This window comes from Eucalyptus grandis, chromosome 5, assembly GCF_016545825.1.
Source record: "Eucalyptus grandis isolate ANBG69807.140 chromosome 5, ASM1654582v1, whole genome shotgun sequence".
Lineage (NCBI taxonomy): Eukaryota > Viridiplantae > Streptophyta > Magnoliopsida > Myrtales > Myrtaceae > Eucalyptus > Eucalyptus grandis.
Window position 1 is genome coordinate 43,778,804 of NC_052616.1, and position 13,326 is coordinate 43,792,129.

The window sequence follows — 13,326 nt, forward strand, 5'->3', positions numbered from 1 at the left end:
TCACGACTTCTCTCACCAGCTCTACCTCGGCCACTGAAATAACTCTGCGCACTCTTTTCCGTTGGACATCTCTCTTTTATCATATAAAAGAGAGTCTCCATCATTTATTGCAACATGAGGAAGTCTTCTTCAGGGAAAGAAAGGACAAAGCAAGCCCACCATAATCCATGGGCATCCATGCATGTGCATGCATTAAAAGAGAGAAGAAAATGGACGTATGAAACTTTCTTTCTTCTTCTCTCAAAGTCAGCAATGATGGCTTTGGCAAAAGACAAGAAAGAGAACACCCATCCTTGCATGCAAGTGGGCCACTGTCCACTTTCCTCCATACGTGAAGTCCAACCTGCAGATATGAGTAGAAGATAACAAAAGAAGCCGCACATTAGCCTCTTCACACTTACGGCTCATAGATTCACATGCAATCTTCTTCTGACAATTTCGGCTAATTCACATGCGCGTTTTGACTCACTCGTGGTCGAGTTCACGTATTCTTGTCAGTTTGGTTTCATTCAACGGGCTCAAACTCGAGACATATTTTCAACAATCTCCACCTTGGCTCGACATTTGAGCCAAATCATAATCACTTCAGTTGACGCCTCGCTACTACTCTCCCACAGCCCCAATGGGCTCAACTGCCACAGGATTTTCTGACATAACCTCCTATATCATAGATAAAGCAAAACCATCATTGCTTCCATATCTGACAGAAGGTCGAACATGCACCTTGTCAAATTCATTAGCTACAGCAACCGTTGGCTCTATCAACTCCACCTCGCTACAAGCATCATCCGTATTGATTATTCCGCTAGTACCCGCTACCTCAGAAGTTTCTAATTGCAACTTCACCTTGAACTAAACACCGTCTAGATCCGTATTAACACTGTTACAAACACTCCTAGCTAGAAGTACCAGAGACTTGTCAAATGTAACTTCTCTACTGTCAATAGATAAATTTATATCCGGGCACCACAACTGATTGCTCCACTCACCTTATGCATAGCCATAGAATATGCACTATGTCCTCCCATCGAGCTTACCATCACTCGCTCGAAAATAATATGGGCAACCAAATATTCTAAAAATAGAATAACCAGCAACGTTACCTGACTACACTTCTTCAAGAGTCCGTCATTCAATAACAGTTGATGGGGATCTATTTACCAGGTAGCTTACCATACTAAGCACATTAGCTAGAATTCTCCTAGCAACACCAGCACTTGAGATCATTTTACGGGCCATCTCTAGTAATATTCTGCTCATTAATTCCGCAAATTGTTGTGATTTACTAGCACTAGTGCAGTGTTTCACTATGCCCTCTTTCATGCAGAATTTATTTACTAGCTCCGAACAAAACTCCATGCTATTGTCAGTCCGCACATGCTTGATTGACTTACCAGTCTTCATCTCGATCAAAGCTCTCGACTGCACGATCCTGACACCAGTATCAAACTTGTGTATCAGCACAAACACTCAGGTCTTTCTCGAGCAGTTAATAGACTTTCGAATAGATGCAACCAACGTCTCCGGGGCAAAACCTATCACTGTCTCACCTTGAAGTTTATATAGGCCTCTGTGCTTGATTCCTTTCATTATCACAGGGGCACCTCGAACAACCTTCAGAACTCCACCTTCTGAAGAATACCCGCAACCAGCTGAATTTATGGCACCCAAGGAAATTAAGTTCTTTTTCAATTCTGAAATATGTCTTACTACAGTCAGTGTCCTCACGATACTATCATGCATTCTGATTTTAACATCACCAACAGCCACAACATTGCACTCAGTGTTGTTTCCTAACTAGACTTTATCACTACCCGTGCACTGATAAGTGATAAACCAGTTCCTATTTGGTGTAGTATGAAATGAACAACCATAATCCATTATCCATCCGTCAAATGACGAATCCTCAGTGACAGACAAGACACAATCAACACCATCAGAATCATTCTTAGCTACAGCTGCAATATTATTAGTAGACTCAACTCTAATTCCCTTACTCTTTTCATTTTTCAGCTTAAAATAGTCTCTTCTACGATGCCCACTATTGCCACAATTCCAACAGACAACCCTACCAGTCCTAGACTAATTATGTCTACTCATGTTCTTGCTAACACATGTGCTAGTTCTTCCTCTACTTTCACCTACTAAAGCAGTAAACACGGGTTCACCAGATTCTTTCCTACAAATGTCTTCCCTTAGAATCAAATTGCAAACCTCATCAAACGTCAAACTTCTTGACCCAGAGGAATTACTAACAGTAGTAATAGTAGTATTCCAACTATCAGGCAATGAGGATAATAAAATCAACACACGTACCTCATCTTCAAAGTTAATCTCAACCGAACTCAATAGGTTAACAACCTCATTGAATTCGTTGATATGTTCAGCTATTGACATACCTTTGCCCATCTTTAAGTGAAACAGACGTCACATCAAATAGACTTTATTAATTGCAGAGGGTTTCTCGTACATATTTGACAGAGCTTTCATCATTCCCGCAGTGGTTTTCTCCTTCATGATGTTAAATGTGACATTACAAGCCAACGTCAGCCAAATAACACCCATCGCTTGTCTATCCAACAATTCCCACTCGGCATCCTTCATTGAGTCTGGTTTCTCCCCAGATAAGGGTAAGTGCAAATTTCTCTAGTACAAACAATTTTCAATCTGCATCTTCCAGGAAGCAAAATCCTTCCCATCAAATCGATCGATTCTCACCTTTCCTTCTTCCATTGTTACCGATTTGCTTCACGTCAGCCAAACCAGGCTCTAATACCACTTGTTGTGTGTGGAATATGAACCAAGCGAATCGGATAAAATAGTTGGAATGAAGGAAAGGAAATCGGACACCGAATTTACGTGGTTCAGTCCGAATATCAGAACTTATGTCCACGGGGAGAGCAGCACGAAATTCCACTATAGAAACAAGCGATACGCCGGAGATTACAATCACTCGAACACTCAACCACACTCTCGGTGTTTCCCTGTCCCAAATTACACCCAAATAACTCACATAGTATTTAGCCCCTCACAATTTCTAGCGAAACCCTCATTCAAGGAATTAAACAATTTCTACTCACAAGAATTTAACTGGCTAAAATACTCAGGTATAATTACAACAAGATTATTCCTCTCTACCGAGAGCTTCTGCCTTTTCTCCAGGAAGTCTCATGACTTCTCTCACCAGCTCTACCTTGGCCACCGAAATAACTCGGTGCACTCTTCTCCATTGGACATCTCTCTCTTTTACAATATAAAAGAAAGTCTCCATCATTTATTGCAACGTGAGGAAGTCTTCTTCAAAGAAAGAAAGGACAAAACAAGCCCACCATCATCCATGGGCGTCCATGCATGTGCATGCATTAAAGGAGAGAAGAAAATGGACGTATGAAGCTTTCTTTCTTCTTCTCTCAAAGTCAGCAATGATGGCTTTGGTAGAAAACAAGAAAGGGAACACCCATCCTTGCATGCAAGTGGGCCACCATCCACTTTCCTCCATTCGTGAAGTCCAACCTGCAGATATGAGTAGAAGACAACAAAAGAAGCCGCACATTAGCCTAACAAGAGAAGCCGCACATTAGCCTCTTCACGCTTGCGGCTCATAGATCTGCATGCAATCTTCTTCTGACAATTTCGGCTAATTCACATGCGCGCTTTGACTTGCACGTGGTCGAGTTCACTTATTCTCATCAATCCGGTTTCATTCAACAGGCTCAAACTCGAGACATATTTTCAACAGAACACACCTCCACTATAGCTCAGGAACTCTTGGTGGCTTGATGAGATTATGACTGAGACCGGTTGCTGCGCAACTGCCTTCATGAGCTCATCCTCCCTAGACGGGACATCCCTGAAACCCTTGATCTGTGTCGTGTGCTTTGCTGCTTTTGTTGCATCGCAGGTCCCGGCTACTCCTTCATATGCATAGCTATTATCGGACGCAATTCCTTGGTTTTGGATAATGTACTTGAAAGAATTGTCTAGGTAACCGCCTCCACAGCCGTAGCTTGTGGTCTCACAATCTACTAGCTGTTGCACGGAGAGCACCAGCAGTGTACCGTTGGTGATAACCGCGATTCCTTCTACTGCTGCAACGACTGAGAATGCCCAGCAGGATCCTACATAATATTTGTTCATGTTATAAACATATGAAATTACATTATTTCCATAACTTTGTTGCCATTGGTGTCTGACCTTTCATTACAATATGGTAAGCATTTGTTTGGTACAATTGTGGCTGTGTTTTAGTTGTGTTACTCGGTGGTTGTGCTAGAATGTGTTGTTACACATTAACTATAGCACCTTAAATTTTGGTGAAACAACAACCAAGAAGCTATAAACTATTACAGTTATCAAGAGTTTATCAAACCCATTATAAAAGATGAAGCACTTCTGTTCACAATTGTAGATGCCTAGAGAAAATTTTACCAAATAGATTCTAAGACGCACATATGCCCAAATTCGCGATAAAATTTTACCAAATAGGCCACAAAAATACCTACTTGTTTATTGGGTAAAAAAATGGTGGATGCATACTTAACATTTGTACTTACCACGGTGGCCTTGGTACTTAATCGCGTTTACGACACCTTTCTCTACCCAGTCAATGTGATCAGGAACTTCTCCGGTCAGCTTTTGGTGGTTAACGGATGGTGTTTTGGCAGGCTCAGGCTGCCTGGGTGCCAAGTATCCAGTATGGCTCCGGACAAACTCCTCGTTGGTCAAGTCTGAAAATTGGTTGAGACCTAATTTGAAAGTCCGATTCCCGGACTTGTTGAAATCTTCGATGAACTGTAAGGTCTTTGCGAAAATCGCTTGGCGCATCGCCTTCTCCTGTGGGTCGTTGTAGGTCCGGCCGTAATTGGCCATCCAATGCTCATGCTGCTCGGCAATGGTGGGATTGTGCAACATCTTATGCCACGCCCAAGCGCCAAGAATTAGAGCAAGGCAGATGCTGAGTTCACTCTTGAATGTGTTTTCTTCTTATTCAAATGAATCCTCCTTTTTCTCTCCTCTCTTTTTCTCCCGAAATTCGCTCCCTCTAAAACTCGCCTTCAGTCTCCTTTTAACAGAAAAACAAAAGGGAGGAAGAGCTCCCTGAAGTCCATCTCGAAGTGCGCGTTCGTCTTCTTCCATCACGTTCTGTCCATGCTTAGCTAAACGTGCTCTTGCCTTCTTCTAGCGTGCTGCTGTTTCTTCCTCTCCCTTCGGCCGTGAATGTTGACCTGCTCTTCCCAAAAATTCCGTTTCGTAGCTGAACAAATATTCTCTCTGAACCTTGCTTTCTTCTTGTCTGTCACGTGCTTCTTTGCTCTTCTTTTCTTTTGTCCTCATGCGCACACACCCCTTTCTATCTCCCCCATCGCACGTGCTTCCTCGTCCGTTCATGCGTTCACCTCCTCAAGAAAAACGCCTCTTCGTTTGATAGCTACTTAACCTACGCTTCTCATAATGCCCGCGCATAAATATGCCCTTGCATATCATAAATTACGTCCTTCATTTCCTCATGTCTCCTTTTAGCCTTTCTTTGACCACCGAATTCAGAAATTCAAGATTGCTTATGCTGACCGGAACTTCTCGTCTTAGGCATAATAGATCAGTGGCACCTCCAAAATAAGTTAAATTGTATGTCTAAATGATTTATTTAAAATCTCAAAGTTGCGATTGGTAGAGGTTGGGGAGAGTTCGTGTTGAGGGATAATACCATCTCTTTAAGCTCCGTTTGTTTGTTAGAAAATATAATTCTTGGAAAATATTTTACTCATTTTTCTGGTAGTTGATTTACTTAGGAAAATGAGTAAATAGAGAATGCTTTCCAAGTAAAGAAAACATATTTTCCTACCAAAGTTTAAATTAAGAAAAATGATTTTCTCTTTGAAAATTCGGAAAACATATTATAAAATATGACTAGGTACCAGAGCTTGAACCTGAAACTACGCTTGGGCACGGAAACCCGAAGTTGTTTCTTAGGTCTCTTGTGGCTGGGCCTCGGACCTTGGTGCTTTAGCTTACGCCCTTGGTGCCCATGCTTGGGTCCATTGAGGTTGGCCTTGAACCCCTAGTGCCCATGCTCAATGCCCTAGCACTCAAGCCTGGGTTTGTAAAGGCCGTGCTCGGGTGCCCCGACACTCAAGCTTGGGTCATTGATTAATGAGACATTTCTTCTTATAAATAATATTTTAAAAATCGAATTTTTAATTAATTTTTATTTTATTTTCTTCATTTCTTGTTGCTTCATCCTCGGCCAATCGCCAGCCACAACAATGGCCAGTGACTCTTGCCAGATTTTGTTATCCGGGCAAGGCTCAAGCCTCACCCACGGTCGCTAGAGGTCGATCAGTGACCAGCCACTAGATCTCCAACAATCGAACCGCTCGACGCAGTCAACGAAGAAGCACTCTGATTGTAAGCAAGGGCGTTAGAGAGGCAGATAAAGCATAGAATTACATGAGTAGGAAACACCAAGCGCATCAATTCAGAGAGAGAATAGGGAGAGACCTGAGGTGTTTGTTATGCGTACGAGTAGAGACGAGGAGATAATGAAGGTTTCAAGAACAGAGGAGAAGGCTCGGAAATAGTCAGAGGATACCGGAGATGCAGACGAGTCATTGCTGCCATTTTCTTTCTGCGGTTGCTTGGCTTCCTATTTGAACTGGGTCGAAGCTTGACTGTGCTACGAAACTTTTTTCCATTCAGGAAAATTGCAGAATTGGTCGCTATTTGATTTTGATCTTCATACCAGTCACCAGCCGACCTTTGCCGAAGTTAGGTGAGGCTCGAGCCCCGCCAGCCTATGGTGATCTTCAATGTAAGAAGAAGAAAGAAAAGAAAAAAAATTAAACATAAAAATAATTTTAAAAATACAATTTTTTTGGTAATTTTCCTCACAAAAATCAAATCAGATTTTCAATACCAAATGATGGAAAATATTTTTCAGTTCATTGTTAGGTTTTTGCCAAAGATGTCAAAAATATTATTATTTTCTTAGAAAATATTTTTAGAAATGTTACATTTGTTATGAAAAATAGAGCCTTAGCGAGTAACCGTTTATGCCTTCCAAGTAATCCATTAACCTGTCCATTAACTTGTTTTTTAATGTTTCATTTCAAAAAGGTCGTGATGTTGGTGATCTAGCGTCGCCAGCCTAGACCCGATACCGCGATAGAGGAGAACACAGATAAGTGGTGCCGGCCCATGGCGATGGCAAAATGCAGATCTTATTCTATTCAATAATTTAAGAAAACAAACTTAGCGGCACTTTCGAGAACGGTTAGCGCTCTTGTTCTTTTCAATAGGAGGAAGACTTAAAACGATAAAACCATGATTTGTTGCCTTGGGTCACCTCAGCCGACAACCTAAGGCGACAAAATTCAGTTTTGGCACCGTAGGGTTAGGTAAAACAACAAAAGTCAATTTTGTTTCTTTAGGGTATTTTTTGAGAGTATGCACGTTTTAAATCTTGGTCACCTTTATATCATTGAGAACAATAGAACTTAAATAAATATTCTATGTCCCCCTACAATAAAATGTTTTAGGTACTTATTAAGCCTAACCATAACTGTATTTATCTCATTCTTTGTGTGGATCTTTTTGCATTCTTGATGTGTAAGTAGTAATTATGATCATTTTCTCCTGCAATATAATCATAAACCTCATGTTGCACAGATGTCACGAATGCATGCAAACTATTATGTCTAGATACGCTTCATGAAACTCCAACAATAGAATGACAGATTAATCTGATTGAGAACAGGCTTGTCTTTTTTTCAATAGGAGGTAGATGTAAAACGATAAAACCATGATTTGTTGCCTTGGGTCACCTCAGCCGACAACGTAAGGTGACAAAATTCAGTTTTGGCACCGGAGGGTTAGGTAATACAACAAAAGTCTTTTGTTCCTTTAGGGTATTTTTTGAGAGTATGCATGTTTTAAATCCTGGTCACCTTTATATAGCCGAGAACAATAGAACTTAAATAAATATTCTACGTCCTCCTACAATAAAATGTTTTAGGTACTTATTAAGCCTAATCATAACTGTATTAATCTCATTCTTTGTGTGGATTTCTTTGCATTCTTGATGTGTAAGTAGTAATTATGATGCTTTTCTCTTGTAATATGATCATAAACCTTACGTTGCACATATGTCACGAATGCATGCAAACTATTACGTCTAGATATGTTTCTTGAAACTCCAATCACAGAATGACAGATTAATCTGATTGAGAAAATGCTTGTTTTTTTTTTTTTTTTTCAATAGGAGGTAGACTTAAAATGATAAAACCCATGATTTGTTGCCTTGGGTCACCTCACCCGGCAACCTAAGGTGACAAAATTCAGTTTTGGCACCGTTGGGTTAGCTAATACAATAAAAGTCAATTTCTTTCCTTTAGGGTATTTTTGAGAGTATGCGCGTTTTAAATCTTGGTCACCTTATATCGTCGAGAACAATAGAGACCATGGGGATATAATCCCAAATTAGTAGTTGATGATTATTGTTATGCATAGTTGCGGGTACATTACAATGATGTGGAGATTCAACTTAAGATAAGTTTATGTTGAATAATACCTAAATTAAAGGAGAATATACCTAACACTGAGCTCACACATGTGAGGGAGATTGTCAAAATACACATGTGACTTATATTAGAAAAATCTCACATCGGAATATTGGCATGAGCTTACGCGTGAAAGGGAGATTATTCAGATACACGTGTGAGTTATATTAGAGAAGTCTCATATGTGAAGCAGTTAATAGAATTTTTGTTGGTCCATGCTCATTAGCACATTTTTATAGCACAAGTATCATTCCTTACGAAAGACAGGCATGTAATCTTTAATAATTAGTTTTGAGCTACGGAGACTGGAAATTCGCATTCTTATCTACTAAACTGAAGATATGCATGGTCCCTCCGATCCATTCGGTTCGTGGTGCCATTTAATATAGTTGGGCACACAAAGAAAGGTGGAGGACTCACCTCGAAATTGAGTACCCTCTAATAGATGACCAGGGGAGTTTTTCACGTGCCAGATAATGCACAAAGCAACTCCATCACGTAACTTATCGGAACTATCTCGACACGTAATGTGATCGCGCATGGCACAGTGAAGAGGTAGGGTCTATAAATTGCATGGAAGGAAGATTGCATCTCCACAAGCCTTTCCATCTAGAGAAAAGAAAAAATTATCAGTGGGAGTTCAGGGAGAGGGAGAGAGAGGGAGGGAGATACATACCATGGGAGGCGGCAGCTCAAGGCCATGGACGGAGCTCAGCGGCGAGACCAACTGGAAGGACATGTTGGATCCTCTCGACGAGGATCTCCGGATGTACCTCATACACTACGGAGAACGAGTCCAAGCCATCTACGACGCATACAACGGCCAGGAGGAGTCTGGAGACGGCTACGGCATGGCCCTGTACCCGATGGACGAGCTCTTCTCTAAAGTGGGTCTCGAGACGGACAACAACAAGTTCAGGTACGAGGTGACCCGGTACTTCTACGTGCCGGCGCACTTAACCTTTCTGCTGCAGCCGGACAGGTCTTGGGCCGGGTATGTTGCGGTGAGCACCGACGAGGGGACCGAGGCGTTAGGGAGAAGGGACATTTTGGTCACTTGGAGAGGAACGGCGAATCTCCTGGAGTCCTTTGAAGATATTCAAGATGATTTGAAGCCAGCGACCGACATTTTCAAGGACGACACCGATACTAAGATTCACGCTGGCTTTTTAGATTTGTATACGAAATCGGATTTTCTAAATGATTACACGAGGCATAGTGCCAGAGACCAGGTATGAAACTTTCACTCCATTTATAGATTGCTCTTGCTAATTTACCTCCCGAACAAGCTCCCCCTTCGCCTTTTTTTTTTAAAAAAAAAAAATTATTTATTATATAGAAATCTAAAAATGTGATAAGATATAGCACGTGATGTATGGACTACTTTGCCAAATTAAAACTGGTATTGATGGACAACTTTGGTCAGGTTCTAAGGGAGGTCCGGAAGCAAGTCGATCTCTATGCCGGCAAAGGCGAGACAATCAGCATAACAGTGGCCGGCCACAGCCTGGGCGCGGCTTTGGCAACGATCAATGCGCTGGACATCGTGACCAATGGCTACAACGCGCCCACCGACCACCCCGAGAATGCCTGTCTGGTGACCGCGTTCCCCTTCGCCAGCCCCAAGGTCGGGGACGAGAACTTCCAAGCAAAGTTTTCGTCGTCCGAGAAGCTCCGCGCCCTTCGAGTGACCAACGCCCTTGACATCGTTCCCTTCATCCCTCCAATCAGATATTACCACGTTGGAGAACAGCTGCTGGTCGACTCGCGCAAGTCCCCGGACCTGAAGCCTCTCTACAGCGGTCTGACTGGCGCCGTGGCAATCGGGCATATGTTGGAGACGTGCCTGCATCTAATCGCGGGCACACGAGGCATCGATAGCAACGAATTCGATGTTGGCGAGCGTCGCGGGATTGCGCTGGTGAACAAGGGAATGGATGCTCTGAAGGATGAAAGAAAAATTCCGGCTTATTGGTTGGTGGCGAAGAACAAGAACATGGTCCAGGATGAGGTCACTGGAGACTGGAGCTTGGCCCCTCCGTATATCCCACCACCACCAAAAGATACTTAGAATGTATAGTCCCAAGTCTCAATATATATATATATATAAGATAATATAAAACAAATATATATATATATATATATATATATATATATATATATATATATTTTTTTTTTTTTTTTTTTTTTTTTTTTTTTTTTTTTTTTACTGTGTGATCAGCTATTAACAATAATTGCTGCTTTATGACTTAGCAGTAACATAATAGAGGTTCGTAATGCAAAAGTGGAGTTATTTGATTGAGTTGTATTGGTGGTACTAAGTTATGTGTGTTGTACTAGTGGTCCTAAGTTATCTTTTCTTTACCTTCATGTCATGAAATAAATATGGTCCTAAATGAATAATAGACATCGCTTCATTATCATTTGTTTTCTTGCAGTAATTTCATTGTGTAAATCTTGATTTCGTAATTTGCCTCATTTCTTTATTGCTAGCCTTCTATGTTGAAAAATCTCATTTGAGTTCACAACCAAACCAAATCGAGATCAATTAAGTTGACAATCTTTAAATCATTTTGATTTAACCGGGGTGCTATTGTTCAAGAGTTTGATTGAATGCCCAAAATTATATAAGAATGTGTTGTGACCTAACCTTAGTTTGCACCACCTAAGGACAAATGGATTACTAAACCTAGACTTACTTTGGGCTCTCCTAAGCCCATACCAATATGCAACTTAGAATTTATGTTTTTAACACACAAATGATTTTTCAATTTGGACTCGCTACTAATATATGTTGGTAGATCGAAGAATTAATTCTCTATGAAGTTTAAAAACTTGATTAATTCTGGCCGTGAACAAAGTAACCAGCTTGGAATACTATCATGGGCTTAGTCCAATTAATTAATTAAGCTCAAAAATAATCATTTGAGTCCATCTACCGCCAATTTGATTAAATTGCAAATTACATGAATCTATTAACTACTAATGCGAATGTTCCTAATAACTATATGCATTTTTAAATAATTTTATTTAGGGACTAAAACTTAGTCCCTAATTTTCTATGTAATTAACAATTAAATGGAATGTCAAAATTTAGGTGTCAATAAAATGAAAGCTAATGCATCCTTCTTAATCGAGATCAATTAAGTAGCCGTGGTGTATATACCCAGTCGCTCAAACAAAAAGGAAAATTCATTGGAAACCGGATAAAGAAGTTTCCAACTTTAAAGAAATTCCTTTAAGGAAGAAGATGGGCATGCACTAATTCGAATTTTAACGTAATAAAATCATATAGTGAAATTGATCAAAATAAAGAAAGAAAGGGAGGTTATCTATTGATATTGCTTTGTCACTGGACTTCGGGGGCTTTGCATTGACTACTAAACTCTATAGAGATAATTGTCCAAAAAATTCTAAACTTGTTATATGATGGCCAATTTAGTCATAAATCTTTCTATTGTGCCAATTAATCCTAAATTGCAAATTTAATCATAAACCTTATTAAAATTTGTCAATTTAGTCCTAAACCTATGGATATTCAATTGAAATGACGAAAATTCTTCATATGATTTCTTCTTGGGTTTTCTTTTCTAACTTTTTGGTTACTTTTGCCATGTCATATGAACAAATTTCCAATTTGGACTTCAAAATTTTTAAGAAGTCACGTTGGACTCTTAAGAAGTTCGCCGTGACCACGTACCCCTCATCCCATCTCAACCCCAACCCTCTTCGAGGCCAACCCTTGTTTGCCCATCCGCCCGTTAGCCTAATGGAGTTGGCAGTCCCGGTTAAGAGGCCCACTGGGGCGCTGTCATTCCCTGTCCATTCCCAGAGTAGGCCGCTCCTGAAGTATAGGATCCTGGTGAACTCATTCCTTAAGTTGCCGGGGAATGGTTGGAGGGAGTCGGCATTCACGTTGATCTGTCTTCAATCAGTGGTTGCTCTGGCAAAGGGTCTGCCGTCGGCGATGAAGCTTTCAACTACCACCTTCACAAAACGGCAGCCCCTCCCCTCCGTATCGTTTTGGCCAAATGCGACGTACGCGGTGACAGCTACCAATGGCGATGAAGCTTTCAATTACCACCTTCACAAAAGGGTAGCTCCTCCCCTCCGTATTGTTTTGGCCAAATGTGACGAACGTGGTGACAGCTACCAAAGCTTCCACAGCGTAGTTCACCCCGATCGACCTCTCTACTAAACCAATTGTGACATTCTCTCTCATGTTAAGTCTAATCTTTTTGCCTAGTATTAAACGTGAACATATTTAATTGAGGAGGCAAATCAGGCCTATACAAATTTAAACTCAAGATCTCTAACTCTAATCTCATCATTGTTGGATTCACATTAAGTATCACTCCATATTTTTACCATTAGGTGCAAAAACACAACAAAATAGAGTAAAAGCGAGAGAGAAATCAAGACACAAGGTTTATCCTAGTTCATTTTTAAACTAGGCTTAAATCTAGCAGAGGATTCCATCATAATTAGCACTACCACCTCTCTATTACAACTCTCAATTACAGGATAAAGAAATTATATAAGTAGTAGTAGCAATTCATAGGCCTAAGCCCAAACTACCAATAAAATATTAACTAAACTATAAAAACCCTCTGGCAACCAAGGGCGCTGCTCCCTAAACTCCCGCTGGGGCGGCCTAGCGAGGCCCTTGTGTCTCTCTATCAATGGGGAATAAGAACCACACCTTAACAATACCTCAAAGGATACTTTTTTTTTTGCCCCCTCGAATTTCTTCTTCGATTTCTTGATAAAG

General features: G+C 40.8%; 2 protein-coding genes across 2 annotated transcripts; one reads left to right on the forward strand and one right to left on the reverse strand.

The window, feature by feature from the left end:
* Positions 1-603: 603 nt before the first annotated feature.
* Positions 604-4,911, reverse strand: LOC104446881 (senescence-specific cysteine protease SAG39-like). The gene is made up of 7 exons (XM_010060680.2): positions 4,554-4,911; positions 3,747-4,118; positions 1,838-1,958; positions 1,395-1,432; positions 990-1,075; positions 724-852; positions 604-660 (listed from the first exon to the last, which is right to left on the reverse strand). Exons 1-7 carry the CDS (start codon positions 4,909-4,911, stop codon positions 604-606), a joined length of 1,161 nt encoding a protein of 386 aa, XP_010058982.2.
* A 4,259-nt stretch (positions 4,912-9,170) lies between these two features.
* On the forward strand, positions 9,171-10,633 carry LOC104446880 (phospholipase A1-IIgamma). The gene is made up of 2 exons (XM_010060679.3): positions 9,171-9,787; positions 9,982-10,633. Exons 1-2 carry the CDS (start codon positions 9,233-9,235, stop codon positions 10,624-10,626), a joined length of 1,200 nt encoding a protein of 399 aa, XP_010058981.2. The 5' UTR covers positions 9,171-9,232; the 3' UTR covers positions 10,627-10,633.
* Positions 10,634-13,326: the final 2,693 nt, after the last annotated feature.